At 54.9% G+C, this 16,196-nt stretch overlaps 1 protein-coding gene across 1 annotated transcript; it reads right to left on the bottom strand.

Annotated features, from left to right (window-relative positions):
* Positions 1–380: 380 nt before the first annotated feature.
* CNGA2 (cyclic nucleotide gated channel subunit alpha 2) lies at positions 381–13,587 on the bottom strand. The gene is made up of 7 exons (XM_036840877.1): positions 13,539–13,587; positions 6,071–6,206; positions 5,745–5,837; positions 5,037–5,207; positions 3,933–4,040; positions 2,088–2,194; positions 381–1,786 (listed from the first exon to the last, which is right to left on the bottom strand). Exons 2-7 carry the CDS (start codon positions 6,178–6,180, stop codon positions 381–383), a joined length of 1,995 nt encoding a protein of 664 aa, XP_036696772.1. The 5' UTR covers positions 6,181–6,206; positions 13,539–13,587.
* Positions 13,588–16,196: the final 2,609 nt, after the last annotated feature.

Below are 16,196 nucleotides of genomic sequence, written 5' to 3'. Positions count from 1 at the left end.
TAACACAACATTGTAAATCAACTATATTCCAATAAAAATTAAAAAAGAAATTTTTTAAAAAAGAAAAGAACAAAGTGGGAGGTGACTAGGTACAAAGGAGCCCAGAGAGATGCTGCTCTCCTCTTCCTTCCTTAAACTTGGACAGGCTGAAGCTTCTGGAAGCCGAGCCAAACACGGTCTGCACTCTGCACAAGATTGGCTGTTAGTTGGACTTGGAGAAGGGCTTCTGGATGATTGAGTCAAAAACCTGCTGACAGAGAGGCTTCTGGGAGAAATCAAGGGGACATGGGGGTAATGCATATATATATGTGGGGACCTACACGACTCTTCTAGCCCCTGGGGTCAAGGCCAAGGCTGGAGAGGCAGTTGGGCCCAAGCCATTATGGCTTCTCAGCAGCAGCTGGCTTGGGGCTATTCATCCCATCTGACAGGTAGTCGTCCTCATTATTCTGCTTCATCTTGGTTTCCAAAACCACGATGCGCTGCTTGAGCTTCTGCTGGGCCCCTGTGTACTCAGCCAGCAGGCAGGCAAAGCGAGTGTACAAGGTCTCCATGTTGGTTTCCAGCTGTTCTAGCTTCTCCTGCACATCCACCTCGATGCTGTCTGCCACCTCATTCTCATCCAGCAATCCTTCCTTCATCAGGATCTCCCGGCCTCTCTCCTCCAAGACCCTCTTGGCCTCAGGGTACTCCGTCACAGCTTCCATAAGATCATCCTTGGACAAGCAGAAGAGATCTGAGTAGCCAAGGCTTCGGATATTGGCTGTGCGTCGATTGCCCATTTTGCTGCCTTTAATGTTAAGGATACTGATCTCTCCAAAGCAACTCCCAGCCGAGAGCAGGGCATGCTGAGTGACACCATCATCAGCCACCACTGCCAATTTTCCTTCCTTGATTATGTACATCTCCTTCCCAATATCCCCCTTGCGGCAAATGTAATCCCCAGGACTGAAGACCTGAGGACGGAGCTTTAATACCAGCTCCACCAGCAGGCCAGCCTCACAGTCCTGAAAGATGTGCACTTTCTTGAGTGTGGACAGGTGGACGTTGATGGCTATCTCAGCCCTCAGCTTGGCTGGCAGTTTCTTGAGAACTTCCCGCTCATCCACACTCTTCTTATTGGTCCAGAGGTAGTCAAACCACCTAATGACCTTGGCTTCCATCTCCTTGCTGACCTTTCGGAACTGCATATAGTGTTTGACGGCATCGATCTTGGCCTGGAACTCAGCCTGGGTGGCGTTCATGTTGGAGATCATGGAGCCCACGTTTCCCACGATGGTGGCAAAGATGAGGACACCAATCAAGAAATCAAAGATGACAAATAGGTACTCCTCATCTTTTACAGGGGGTGGTGTCTCCCCAATGGTGGTGAGGGTCAGTGTAGACCAGTAAAGGCAATAGATGTATTCCCTAGACAGGTAGCCGTACTCAGGGTCAGTGATGTTGGGGTAAACCCAGGTGTCGACCCCAAAACCAATGGACTTGGAGATGGCGTAGTAGATGCAGGCATTCCAGTGGATGATGACCAAGATGTAGAGGACCAGGTTGCTGATGCGGAAGATGTTGGGGTAGCTGGTGCGTGTCTCAGTGCGGTCAAAGAACTCAAACATGCGGGCAAAGTGTAGCAGGCGGTTGAAGCGCAGCTCAGGGTTGTGGATGCCCACAGCAAAATAGATCAGGTCTGTAGGGATGATGGAAGCCACATCCAGCTTGAACTGCAGGGTGTGGATGTAGTTGTCCCGCAACTTCTTGTTATCTTTTACCAGCAGCCCCTGCTCCAGGAAACCTGGTGGAGAAACAGCCAATGTATCACCTCTGCCTTCAGGCCTGTCCCTCCTGGTAGACTAATGCTCAGCAAGGAACAAAGTGATCACTCAACTCTCTTTCCCAAGGAGGGGTATAGGAAACTCACAGAGCATGGCTGGCCGTAAGTACTCTAAGAGATCACCCCCAAATCACCACCAACCTGTGTCCCAGACAAACATTTGAGGCTAACACCATGCCAACAGGGCTTCCTGAGAATTTGGATCCAAGCCTTTGGTCTTATGGGCCATGGTCCTGCCTGCATATCCCAGTTATCCACTTACCTGTGCGCAATCGGATGAAGAGGTCTGCGATGTAGACCACATCTGAGAAGTAGTCCAGCACCAGCCACACTACATAGTAATCTTTCTGTAGGTCACTGAAGCAGGCTCTGCAGGAAGACAGGGCTGGGCTTCACCATAAAGCTAGCCAAGGCCCCCTGAAGCCCCCAAACTGATTGCCCACTGTGAGCAGGGCTTGGAATGGCGACCAGACGCACTGATGAATCACAATCAGTCCGCTGCCAAGAAGACATGTATTCACAAGCAAGTACTACTCCAACCCTTATTATTATGTAGACATCACTACTGACGATTACTTGTCTGTCTCACCCACTGGACTATGAGCTCCAAAAAGACAGAGACCACCTCTTAGCCATTACTGCATGCCCCATATCTTAGCCCAGAGCACATCTTAGCCCAGGATTCAAGTGCTCAACAAGAGTGAGTTGAATGAAAAATGAGCTGTTGGAAGAATGCACACAATACACAGCTGAATAGCTTCCATGCTCGGCTCTTCAACACACACCTATTGAGAACCCAACGCAGAGTACTGGCCAACCCAGATGAGAGAGAGCAGTAGCTGGGCTTAGACTCGAAGCAGTGGGAATGAAGAGAGGTTGGAGACGGCAGGAGAGTTTTAGGAGGAATTGACGAGACTTGGTGACTGGATGGGTAGGGGCCTCGGGAGAGGGCAGAAGAAGGGACAGAACCCTGGATGATGACTCAGTGAGCATACAAGTCAAGGGAGGAGCCCTGAGCTCTGACTACTTGGTTACACTTAGAATAAAACCCAGCCCCCTCCCCTGGCACACAAAGCCTGTCTGATGCTTCACTGCAGTCCTCCAGCCACACTAGGCCATCCTGAAACAGCGCCTTGGCACCTTGTTGTTCTCTCCTCCCAGAATGTTCCCTCCACCAACCTCAAGCATCTAAATAGCCGACTTCCTCTCATCACTCAGGTCTCAGCCAAGGTACCACCTCCTCAGAGAGGTCCACCCTGAGTGCCCTTTCTCTAGTAGCTCCCTGCCTCTGGTCCTTGGACTCATCTCGGGCATTGGATTGTTCATGTTCACTGTCAGTGACCCCCCACTAGCCTGAGAGCTCCAGGAGCGCAGAGGCCACGTGTGTCTTTTTCACCACATTGTCCCCAGCCCTGAGCACTGAGCCTAGCACCCAGTAGGTGCTCAGTCAAATCCTTGCTGAATGAATGACTGAGGTATATGTGGAGAGGTATATAAGCTATATGTGGAGAATGACTTCGGAACTGAGACTGCAAGAAGAATCTCCATAGGTTGAAAATGAGGAAAGGGAATTTTCTCTTGAGGAAACAGATGTTCTGATCCAAGAGTAGTGAGTGCTGGGGCTGGGGTATGTCCAGAAGGTGGAGCTAGAGAGAAGGGCCAGGTCCAGAGGGCCTTGAAGGCCACGCTGAACACTTGAACTTCATCTTGTGGGCAATGAGGGACCATTGAAAGGTTTGTGAGGAAGGCCTGACATCATCAAATCCCAGTTTCTATCAACCATGCTAGTTGCAAGTGTGGAAGACGCATTAGAGAGGGCAAGAGTGTCTGTAAGGAATGGCTGCAGGGCTGTTGTACTTGTCCCAGGGAGAGACGGGGGCGGCCTCACCTAAGACAGCATCGGTGTGGATGAGGAAGTAGGAAGAGATTACAGACACCAGGAAAAGGATAGACATGAAGCTTTTGGCAGCATATTAAATCGGGTTGGGGTAGAAAGAGCTGGGGGTCAATAGGGAAGAGGGAGGGGCCACTGGCAAGCAGGGAATCCAGAAAGAGGGCTGGGTTGGGGTGAGCTCTGTGTCCACAACTGGGACAACCCCCTGCTCACCTGGCCACCAGTAGGCACCAGTTGTAGAAGACAGGCATGGCAATGACAAATAGCCAGTGGTAGTACCAGTCACCAGCTGGGTCCAAGACAAATAGTTCCCATTTCTTCCTGAGGAGACAGAGCCCAGGCTTGGGAACTGGCTCCCCAGTGTGGCCCCAGCCCAGCTTCCAGTAGCCAGGGGACCCTGAAAAGCAACACCTAAGGGTATATGTGGGGTGAGGGACGCCTTGTCTTAGGGCCTCATTTTTCAGGAAGCCACAACCTGGCACTGTGCATCTGAGTAGAGCTTGGTGGGTGAAGAGACCCCACATGGGCCCACTGGCTCTTCTGTCCTCTGGAGGTCTCTTGCCCAGAGGGCGCATGAGGGCTACTGCTTTCACTGAGGCGGGCTCCAGGCCCTGGGGAGGGACGTCCACAGCATGGTAATGAGGGCTCAGGGCCGGTTCCCGCATCTCCCCGGGGAAGAGAGAGGAGCTCCAAGCAAGCGAGCGCCACGTGCTTCCTGTCCCCGCCCCCGCCCCCACCCCCGCTCCCTGTTTGGTCCCCGGCCTCCAGCTCCCAAATCACTTTCCCAGATGCTGTGTCCTGCCTTGGCAAGAGCTCTTTTCCCCTACTGGCCAGACATCCACAGTCGCCTACTCATTCCTCAAAGAACAGACCCTCCAGCTCTGCTTTCTCTGGCCTCCCCGCTTGTTCTGTCTTGCTCAGTTGTTTCTGGGCCTTCTACCACCAGGCAGCCCCCAGCATGTCCTCTTCAAACACCCACCTCTGTGCTCACATGGGCGCCGGTACTGGCATCCCCTCAACAGCATTCCTTATTTGCACCCTCCTCTGCGTTTACTGACCGCTAGAACCCAGGCTGGGGCTGGCGCACCATTGGCTGAGCCCTCTCCCTGCCCACATTCAGGTGAGCGGCAAGAGGACATCGGCAAGAGGCAGCTAAGGTGAGAAAAGCCAGCAGGGGCTCCCATGGCAGGGGGGCCACTGGCTGTTAGAGAGGGCATAGGCCCTGGTCAGCCCCTGACTGTGGTATGAGAAACCCCACCACACCCTCCGATCGCGTGCTCGGGAGCCCTTCCAATCCCACAGGCCGGACAGCTATACTTGGTGCCCTTGCCCTCGCTGTCCTTGTCGCCTTTGCCATCTCCTTGCTGTGTCGTCACGGTCTGGAGCTCAGGCCCACAGAAACGCTCAAGGAATGAGTCAGGTCTGGGCTCCTCCTCGCGGAAATTCTTGTTGGCCCACTCTCTGATGACCCCCACCAGGCAGGCAATCCTAGAGGGGAGAGAAGAGAACCGCGCTGTGGAGAGAGGACCTGCGCCGAGGACAGGGGGATGGGGCTTGGGTGTGACTCCCAACACAGCAGCTTGAGGGGTAAGGGGCTAGTCTGGGAAGACTTCCTGTAGGAGGTGCCATCTCTGTCGATTGTGAAGAACAAACAGGGGGTCTCTGGGGCAAGATGGAGATGATGCTAAGGGAGGACAGGTCAGGAGGAAGGTTGGCTCAAGCTTCCTGATTTCCTCATGGGGCCTACAACTCTGGGCTGGAGACCTGGGAGCCCTCTACCTATACCCCTCCGCTGGGAAGCATCTCTCCTCCCAACACTGCCACAGGCAAGTCTGAAGAGAAACCTGCACTGCCACCCCGAGCCTGCTCACAGGAGCCTCCTCTGGAGAAAAAGTTGAGCTAGGACAGCATTGGCAGCGCTTCCCAGAGGTCTTGCTAGAGAGGCCCCGTGGGACCGAGAGGACCCCATGATCCGACAGGCCCCATGGGGTGGAGGGGTAGCAGCAGGGCAGTGGTGAAACCCACCTGCGGAAGCCACCCCTCCTCTGCAGGGGGGCATCCATCGCTGCCAGCCTCTGTAGTTCTGAGGAGGTGTCATCGTCGGCCGCGGACTGTGGCCTGCAGAGGAAGGAGCAGAAGTGACCAAGGGTTTGTTTGTTTGGTTTTTTTTCTGGGCATGCCTTGTCTCCTATTAGCACTCTCCCCTCCTGGGAGATGCCTAGAAACCCCGTCGTCCTTTTAGAGGCTGTCCTTGAGCCAAAGGTTATTTACTCTGTGACAGTGAGGCACAGTTGGGAGAAAGTCGCAGCCTCAAGGCCACCTCTGCAATGATCCAGCCTCAGCAGACTCACCTGTTGCTGGTCGTGTGGTCATCTTCGCCACTGACGCTGATGGCAGGAGGTGCATGATGGCTGTGGTTATCGGCTGGGGAGCTCTTCACTCCACTGGCTTTTTCTGTCATCCTCCATGTACCACCAGGACCCTCACCTGCCAGGCAGAGGCCCAAGAGGAAGGTCACAGAACACCCTGGTGCCCATATAAGGCAGGAGGGCCTCAGGTGAGCACTGAGAACAGAGCCAGGGCCCACATGGCAAACCCCAGCTCCCCTGGGTATTGCTGTGGCAGTGCAGGGCAAGGGCACCTGCATCGCCACCGTGGCAGGCTCCAAGCACCCAGGAGATGATGGTGCCCTTCCCACCCCCATAGGTAATTGCAAAGGCAAACAGTGCTAAACTGCATGATGTGTTTCTTTTTCTTTTACCTCAGTGAACTTTTTGACGTGTGAACTAACAAGGCTAAAACAAAACAAAACAAGAAACTGTTTAAGCCATCTTCTGTTGTCTGGCACAGGCTTAAGCTGCTGAGCACCTCCAAACTAGCCACTGCCCCCAAATTCCTGCCCTGTGGGAGGAGATGTATCTCCTTGGCCCAAAGAGGCTGCCACCTGCCCCCACCCCCAGCTCTCTGGTTCTCCTCAGGTGGGAGTCCTATCTCTCACTGACTTTTTCACCGGGGCAGTGACTCTGGGGGGGGGTCCTTCTTTTCAGCTCTGATCACATTATCTCCATCACCTCCAAGCTGAGGAACACACGGTAGCCCGGTGGATGGGGCAAGGAGTGAGGAGGAGAGAAGGGAGAGGTCCCATGGGCTCTATAGGCAGTGGTCCAAGTCAGGACTCTCTCCTCTGGGCTATGGGGAGTCTTGTAAGGGCTGAGCAGGAGCATGACAAGGACGGCATTATATTCGAGAAAGATCCTTCTGGCTGCTAGGTGGACACTGGATTAGACGGGGAGCAAGGGTGGAGAAGTCTGGAGAAGACGGTGCCGATGAAGCCCGAGACAAGGGGGAGGGGATTGGGTGCGTGGAGTGAGGGAGAACAAGTGGGTGAGGCCACGCAGGCAGAATCCTGAGAACCCCAACATTTAAGAATTGAGCAGAGGAAGAGTTAGCCACAAAATGGACTGAGAAGAAGCATCCTGAGAGGGAAAAATCCAGAAGAGAGACAGGAGATGGTGTTCCACCGTGTGTTCTGCATGGGGTCAGGGAGGATAGGATTGCTCTCCCCTGCTGAGGCATGTGCCCCACCAGATTTGGGCAGAAATGATGAGCCCACCCCGCGGATTCCCTACTGCTGGAGCTCATCCCCCCAACCCCCCCCCAAAGCTTGTTCTGGCTTCTGAAGCCATCACCATGGCGATGGCAGGCACGTCACGCTCTGCGGTGAGCGGTAATAACAAGCAGCCTCAGAGCCACTCGCCTGCTGTGGGACTGTGGCACCAGGATGCTAATGAGGGAACCCGAGGGAGAGGAACCTGGATCCCTGAGTCCCTGCTTGGACCCTAGAGGCGGCTGACCATGGAGACAGAAAGTTCCAGGCAATGCAAACAAAGCTGGGGCCCCTTGCGCTGATCAGGTTTCGGTGCTGGCCTCCTGGAAGCCTGAAGATGAAGAGGGGCTGGAACTCAGGCCCAGAGTGGAACACATTAGAGCACTGTTCAGGGGATGAACGGCAGGGGTAGAAGAGGGGCAGCGAAGGTCAAGTTCACGGCCGGGATGGAGGGGACACTGGTGTGGGAGGGTGGACCCGGAGTACAGAGTGAGCTATGCTTACAGCAATAGGGCAGAGGAGTCCAAGGCCACTCAGGGAGGCTGCAAACACCAGGCCGAGGACTTGGGACAGCCCCTTGCTGATAGAGAGCCAGCGTTGGCCCTGCCTGCCACCGCTTGGATCCCTCCCCTCCTTACTGATCATCCCCAATAGCAGTGGCACTGAGCCCACAAGCGGGACAGCCCTGGGGGCACATGACAACATGTGAAATGCCCCCTCAGACCCCTCACCAGGGAACAAGGGCAGCTATCCCCAGCCCGCAGGCCGCTAGGCCAGTGCTTCCCATCCGCGCGTTTGCTCTGGAAACTTCATCCAGTCCCAGACTTCGGTTACCATTATGTCCCCACCCAGGCGTCTCTTCCAAGCTGCCCACCCATATCTCCAGCTGCCTGCTGGACATCTTCTTCTTTGAGGTGCCTCAAACCCAACCTACCTAAAACTGAACTTGACATTTTTCATCTACAAATCAGCTTCTCCTCCAATTTCCCAACTCAGAAAGGGGCTTGTCCTCTACGCAGTCACCCAAGCCAAAAACCTTCAATCATCCCCTCCAAGCAGCCTCCGTTCTCAGTTGATTGTCCCCCCTACAAAGTGTCAAAAATCTTCCCATTCACTGCCCTCTGTCCCCAGGGCCCCGGCCTAGTCTCGAGCTTTCAGAGTCGCTCTCCAGGCCTGCTGCAGCAGACTCTGACCAGCCCAGCACTCACTGGGGTCTGGACTGGAGGGGAGACGTGGACACCACCTGGGATGCTGGCAGTTAAAGCTCTGAGAGGGGATGAGCGTCACCCCTCGCCCCACCATAGCATGAGAGCAAGGCTGGGGGGAGGGTCCTGAGGAGATTGCGGAGGACAGGCCCCAGGAGACGGAGTCTCAGGGAGCGAAGAGCCTGCAGGGCCACATCAGGAGAGCAGGGCTGCCGGCAGAGCCTGACCCGTCTTCCCCCTGAGATGAGAGCTGGAGCGGCCCTGCATCGAACACTAGGGACCTCGCTGGTGAGCTCATCACGAGCAGCCTCAAGGAGTGCTGGTAGAGAGGGCTGTTTGTAGGGTTTCAGACTCCTTTTACACAAAGGAGATAGTAAAGCAAGTGGAAAGGTTTTTGAGGAGGGATGGTGAAAATATCTGTGCTTGTGACCAACCCCAGTTAGGGCTGGAGCTCATGAAAGATGGATAGAATGGGTGGGTCCAGGTACCGGAGGAAGTGAGAGGTGACTTATGAAGAATGCAGAGGGGAGGGGTACCTAATGAACAGGCCAGGAGGGGAAGGAGGTGATAGGCAGACATGTTAGATGGGGGTAGGGGAACAGTGAGAGACAGGTCAAGAAGCTCACTCATGCCAATCCCCAGCATTCTCAGCAAAATGGGAGGGGGTTTCATCTTCAGAGGCATCAGGCAGTGGTAGATGCGGACCTTGCAGGAGGCCAGAAAGTTTGCAATAGCTGCTGCAGGAATGCACTGGAGAAACCAAGCAAGTGTGAGGGCAGGGCTAGGCTGCGTGAGGAAGAGAGCAGATGTGTAGTTGGCAAAGAGAAGAGAGATGGGCAGGGGACCCAGATAGGAGGGAAGCTTACAAACCAAGGGTAAGGCACCATAATTCTGTAAAAAACCCAACATCAATCGTAGTGCACTTCTGGGCCTCCCTTCTCGTCATTCACTAGTTGAACAACCAGCCCAAGAGTTTTATAGAAACACCAGCCTGGTCCAGGGAGTCTCTTGGACGCTGGTTAAAAGCATTCTGATGATGAATCCTTCAGAGATGTTAAGGCCAGGAAGAGAAGGAGCAAGCTGGAAATACAACCAAGGCTCGAAGCCAGAGCTACTACCTTCCGGTCTGTGGCTCATTCAAATCTCACTGCTGCCCAGTCCTCTTTTAGTCATTCATCTATTCCACGCATATGGTCAAGGCACCTGGTGTGCACCAGGTCTCCGCAAGGTGCTGAGCTGAGAAAGGTGAGTCTGGCAGAGTCTCTGACCTCAGTGTTGCTCCCAAAATAAAAGAGAAAACCAGGAACACAATTCACCCTCAGAGTCAATTCTCTGCCCACATCTATTCTGTTTCTCAGCAGCATTTGACACAAGTCAGGCACTCTCTCCTTCTTGACATAATGGGTTCCATGCTCCCGGCTCTGCTCCTGCCTCAGTGACCACTTCTTCTCAGTGTCCTCTGAAGAAACCTCCTCCTCTTTCCTAATTCTAAACTTGGGAGTGTCCTGAACTCAGTGATTGAGTAGATTCCTTATCTTTTCTCTCTTTGTCACTTCTTCATCCAGGCTTCTGGCTTTAAACACATCTGTATACTGATGACTTGCAAATTATAACACCTGCCCAGCCTCTCTCCTGAACTCCAGCTTGTCTCCCTGACGTTACCACTTGGATGTCGAATCTCAGGCTGAATATGTCGAAAACCGAGTACTTGATCTTCCCCTCAAAACCTTATCCGCCAGTACTCGTCAGCAACTCAACAAAGGCAATGCTGTTCTCCCAGTTAGTCAAGTCAAAAACCAACAAGGACCTACTATATAGCACAGGGAACTCTACTCAATATTCTGTGATAACCTACATGGGAAAAGAATCTGGAAAAGAATTAATATATGTATATGTATACCTGAATCACTTTGCTGTATACCCGGAACTAACACAACATTGTACATCAACGATAATCCAATAAAATTAAAAAAAAAAAACCTTAGGGTCATCCTTAACTCCTCCCTTTCTTTCATGCTGCCACATATTGCAAATCATGTGCTAGTAGCAATTCTGGCCATTGCAGTAGAAAAAGTCCTGGGCAGCAGGCAGAGAACCGTGCCAAGGGGAGGGTCGTGCACGTCATGGGTGGCAGGGAGGTGGGCAGGCAGGCAGACACAGACAAGGAGAGCCAAGAGGAAGCTGGAATGGGGGGTGGGGATGTAGGGGGCAACTTCTCGTTCATTGAGCAGCTACCACTGCTGCTAGCACTTGACCTAAGTTAACTCATTTAATTCTCACAAACATCTGGCAAGGCTGATGCTATTACTAGCCCCATTTTACAGATTCACACCTAAGCAATCTGGCTCCCAAAGCACATTCAACCACAGGGCCAGCCTGGAAGGTGAACAGAGCCAGGGACTTGGGCATGAGTACCAAGAGGAGAACTAGGTCAGCTCTGCACCAGGCACAGCAGGCTCTCAGGGCTGACTCTGAGTGTGGAGCTGAAGCTGCAGTGACCCCTTGTGCCCCAGGCCTGGAGGGACAGTGGGAAGGGGCTCAGCTGTGCAGAAGGGGACTTGCAGGAGCTGAGGATAGGCAGCCCCAAGCTGCAGGTGGAGTGAGGGCCTGGCACTCACTGGGCAGGCGTGGCTCCTTGATGCCAATTCGCCTCTGGCTATCATCAGCCACCTTGAGGTCAGACTCGAGGCCAGCACCTCCATGAAAAAGATGCTTGACCACTATTTTTTGAACGAATGAAATCTCCAGTGGGACATACGGGAAACAGGACTCTGCCCAAGAGTTCTGGCGGACCAGCGTGCTTCGTCACTCCTTTGACAAGGGGCTGGAGTCTCTAGTGTGGACACCATTACATCAGAAACTTTCCAAGGTTGGGCTGCTTTTGCCACCAGAGGCTTTATTTCTTTACAGATAAAGATAGGACTGGGGCAGGGTATCTGACATTAGCCACAGTCAGCCCGCACCCCAGGGGAGGCTCCTCCTAGGACAGACGGCACCCTAGAGACAGCAGCCCATCCCCCCAGCCCCTGCTGTCCTCACTGAGAAGCCACTCCTGGACTCAACATGTCCCAAACTGACCTGACCCTCTGACCCCAGCCCCAGCTCCTATCTCCCCAGTGCCTTATCTTGAGAAAGGCACATCTCTCCCCACCTGCGCTCAACCCAGAAACCTAGGTAGGAGTAATCCTTGACACCCCCTCCCCATTCTCCAATCCTGTTGGTTCTACTGCTGAAATCTCTCTCCGGTACTTTCTTCTCTGTCTATCCTGACTGCTGCTGCCCTAGGCCTGGCCCCAGCCCACCCTCTCCTCTACCTTCCACACCACCAGGGTGAGTTCAGTCAGTCCACACCTGGATCTATATGTCACTCCTGCTTCTAAAACCCGTGGACAGATGCCCTCACCCTAGAAATAAACTTCATCAGGACAGGGACTTGTATGTTTCATTTTCTCATTAATCCCCAGAGCCTAGCCCCATGGCAAGCACATACATATTTTAGATGTGTGAATGAATGAATGAATTCCCTAAACTTGCTCTGCACATTCCCAAATCCACACCTTGTTTCATGTTCACCTTTTCATTCTTCATTTGTATCATAGACTTATCGTGTCTTCACAATGATTTATTTGCTTATTTTCTGTCCCCCGCAAGATGATTACATCTATGTGAGCAGGCACCAGGAGTGCCTTGTTCCCTGCTGGGTCCCAGGACTAAGGATAGTGTCAGGTACTCGTTGAATGGATTGAAAGTTCATCTATATAATAAATTCCAAACTCTGTATGTGGGCATTCAAACCCCTTCCGGATCTGAGCAGACCCATATCTGCAGCTTCATCTCCAGTGGGAGCATCTCATGTTGGAGCCTGGTGGGGGGTGGGCAGGGCTAGTCCTGGCAGTTCTGAGGCCACCATGGCACCCAAGCGCCCACCAGGTACACACCCTGTCAGTCACAGTTGGGACTCAACTCCAAGCACACGTGCCCAGTCCAAGCACCCAGTGACCCTCCCTCTGGAGAAGGCAGCCCGCACTCTGGAAGCCTCCATTTGACAAGTGGTACTAAGTGCTCTGCCCATGCTCCGCCAACAGCAGGGCCCAGACCTTGGCAGGAGATATACAGAGTTGGTGCCCCAACACTAGCTGCCTCCCCTTGGCCACAGTCTGACGTGGATGGAGCTGCTACTTGCTGGTCTGGGCTCAAGCTGAGATGCGTGGCAAGCTCAGCTGGACAGCCAAAATGGGAAGCCTATCCCTGCCCCAGGCCTGCTGGCTGGCTCCGGAATCTTCCCTCAGACAGAAGCTCTAATGGCTTCACTGCAGATGCATTTGTCAAAATGGCAAAAAATAAATAAAATAAAATTCAAAAAAGAAATGGCAAAGGTGCTGGCCCCCAAAGCCTGAGAGGCGTGCAGCAGGCGCTCTCCTTTGAGGCTGTCCTGAGGAGGCCAGGCTGCAGCTCGAAGGGCTGAAAGCAAAGGCTACAATCCCGACAGGGTTTATGGGAGAAGCACCATATATATAACCCAACTCCTACATCCGTTACTCCTCATAGGCAGGGAGCCAAGGGGCTCCAAGTGGCACGGTCCCCATGCTCTGAGGCTCGGATGCCCAGAAATGTCCTGGACCAGGCAGGCAGTGGGGGCGGATGCAGGTGGTGAGGCCCACAGACTCCTCCCTCTCTCCCACCCCACCCCTCCTGGCCAGGCAGGCTCTTGGCCCCTCCGTTGTCCCCTAGAAGGGTGGCAGGGAGGGTGGCTGGAAAAGACTTGGAGCAAAGGCTCAGCTGCCTTGAGGCAAGCCTAGCATCACACACAGTGCCTCCGTGCTCCTAAAGTCCCCAAGATTGCATTCGTGTACTTTGACAAGGGACAAAGTCTCCCCACACAGCCACTTTCGCTCAGCTCCCTGGCAGACCAGGCACACGAAGGCCCATGTCAAGCCCAGCTCTAGGGCCTACACACGTTCACGGGCTCTAACCCCGACCCTATGGAGGCCACCGGCCCTTCCTCACCAGTCAGACGGCTTCAGAGGCAAGATGTCTTGGCCACAGTCAGCATCTGTTGGTCCGTCTGAGAAGCTTCCAATCAGAGACGAGCCCTCGGGGACTCATCGGCACCTGCGGCCAGCAGAGACCTCCCGGTGCTCCTGTCCCCAGGCCAGTGGGGTCCCCGAACCCCCAAGCAGCTCACAGCCTCTCAGTCAAAGAGCTGCCCACCCTGCCCGAGGCCAGCAGTGGCCCAGAGGAGCTCATGCCCACAGCTGAGGCAAAGTGGAGAGGCAAGTCCCAGAGCGGCGCTTGCCCACTGGAGAAGTTGTACTGCCCGCTGGCTGGACGCCTGACCTTCTCACTGTGGGCCCTGCACACCCCAGGCTGCCAGCAGGTGCGGGTTGGATGCCAGGCTGCCTGGCTGGGGAAGCTGCTGGTCTGCCCAGACCCAAGAGCCAGCCCCTCCCAAGCTCCCCGAGGAGGCCTCCCTTACATAGAGCACATATTGCTCAGGGCTTTGTGTCTGGGGACCCAGAGTCACCTGCTCACCGCCGCCATGCACCTGCCGCCGGGCCGTGTCCACAGTCCCAGCCTACCTCCCTGGCCAGAGGGCAAACCACGGGGGAAACCTGGGAGAGACAAGAGGTACCTGAGGTGGGGCAGGGTTGGCGGGAATCCATTCCTTCCCCTCCAGGGTTCCCTGGACTTGGCCTCCAAGAGGGGCCAGGGTTGGGGAAGGGAAAGGGGGCAAGACCCAGCCCTCCCTTCAGGAGGCAATTAGGCCACAATTGCTCCCTGGGGACCCTGGGCAGAGCCCATCCCGCCAGCCCTTTACTTCTGCTGGGTGTCAGGTGCAGAAGGCAATGGAAGGTTGCCCTGCCCCTCAAGCAGCTCCTGATCCAGAGGGGGAATGGCCGTGTACACCAAGCCTGGGCAACCCATGGGAAGTTTCACAGAGGGGCGCTAAACAACATGCTGCCGAGAAGCCCCTCCCCTCCCCCACCTATGAATGAGTCCCTCCCCTCCCCCGCAGGTCCAGCTTGTCCGTGAGGAAGTTCAAGGCTTATTGGGAGAAGGGTTGGGCTCATGCTGAAGCGCTTGGGCAAGGCCAGAGCAGCTTGGCAGGGAAATGGCATCAAAGGGACAGATGCTCCAGGTGGACTGTAGCGGGTGGGGGGGGGGGCCAGGCACACGTGGAGCCCCGCGGAGGAGCCAGCCTGGAGCAGCTCCGGCTCCGCCCTCCGGAGGCCTCTGGGGCTGGAGCAGGCAGGCAGGGCTAGGAGCAGCACAGGGGTGGAGGGGCAGCCGGGGGCCCAGGCCAGGGCTCCACCTTTGCTCACTCAGCCCGGGAGGCGTTTCTCCAGGGGCCTCCACACTGTTTGTTTGCACCTCAGCTACAGTGCTCCCAAGGGTGAACCTTTGTTTCACAACATATTTTCAAGCAGACTTTTCCTGCAAACATGTCTGTGCCCGCTCACACACACGCACTCCCACGTCCCAGAGGGCAGACCTTGCCCAGCCCCGCAGTGGTCTTCCCTTCCTCTGAGCGCTCCTGCATGGCCCGGTTGGAGCAGAAGAAAGGAGCAGCTTCAGGAGAGGCACCTGAGGGCGGGCGGTGGACGGGTGGCCTGCAAAGAGGCAGCCCGGCCTTCCTCCAGGTCCTCAGGGGATTCCTGGGGCTCCAGGGCCCGCTTGGCAGGGTCCTCCCTGGGCCTCTTGGCTCTCCTGACTAGAAGCACTTGTGTCCGGGCACTGCCTTCTCCCCATTCTGCAGGGGTCTTCCTCTGGCACCCCAGTACCCTCTCTTCTCTGGGACCAGAGAGGGAATCTTCCAACTGTTTCTTCACCAAATGTTCTTGCTTCTGCTCTCAGCAGAGCCCGAGCTCCAGCAGCCATGTGCGTGGATGGCACAAGGCTGACAGGAGACCCACACCCTGCTCCCAGAAGTACCACGGGCCCCGGAGGCTCAGGAACTCCCTCATTGTGTGGGTCCCACTGAGGGCCAGAGAGGGGCGGGGCAGGGGCAGAGCAGGCTCAAGGACTCAGTCTCTCTCCCTCTCACCATCCCTCCTCACTTGTGCTCTCTTTCTCTCTCTCTCTCTCACACACACAGGGTCATGTTTAGTTTATATCTAGTAACTAACTCTCTCACCTTTATAGATGGAGAAGACTTGACAGACACTTGGGGGCTTGGGTAAGGTCCGTTTAGCCACTAAAGCCAATGACAATGTAATGATCTAGGTCCTTGCCCCCAAGAAGTGTGTGTTTATCCTTTGGTCCCAGGGAAAGAGCAGTAGCTCTTCTGAAGGCCTCCTGCAGCCCAGTACATTTGCCCTGAGGCCAGGCCCCAAGCAGTGACACTCGTGCCCTCTTAGGCCAAGTTCCACTGCCCTACCCAGCAATCTGTCCTGTATGAGGTGAATGTTAAAGGGCTGTGGACACAGGGGAGAAGGGTGCAAAGGCCCTCTGTGTGGCCTCCCATCCAGCCTCCAGAGCCGAGTCAGGGCTGGGCCCCGACCAGTCTGTAGGAGGCAGGCTGAGCCCTAGACCCTAGATGGGTTCAGGAGACCCCATCCTAGACCCAACCCTGTCTCGGTCTTGCTAGATGACCCCGGGGCCATGTTTCCCCTCTCTGGGACTCAATTTCCTCCCGAACAAATGGAAAAGTTTCTGTTCCTGTCC

This window comes from Balaenoptera musculus, chromosome X, assembly GCF_009873245.2.
Source record: "Balaenoptera musculus isolate JJ_BM4_2016_0621 chromosome X, mBalMus1.pri.v3, whole genome shotgun sequence".
NCBI lineage: Eukaryota > Metazoa > Chordata > Mammalia > Artiodactyla > Balaenopteridae > Balaenoptera > Balaenoptera musculus.
The sequence above is the reverse complement of the archived record's forward strand: the minus strand, read 5'-3'. Positions and strand labels throughout refer to the sequence as shown.

Coding starts and splice junctions, on each gene's coding strand:
- CNGA2 (XM_036840877.1), bottom strand. CDS start 6,180: ATGACAGAAAAAGCCAGTGGAGTGAAGAGCTCCCCAGCCGATAACCAC. Junction 5,838..6,070: donor GACCACACGACCAGCAACAG/GTGAGTCTGCTG, acceptor CTTCCTCTGCAG/GCCACAGTCCGCGGCCGACG. Junction 4,041..5,036: donor AGCGAGGGCAAGGGCACCAA/GTATAGCTGTCC, acceptor CTGTCTCCTCAG/GAAGAAATGGGAACTATTTG.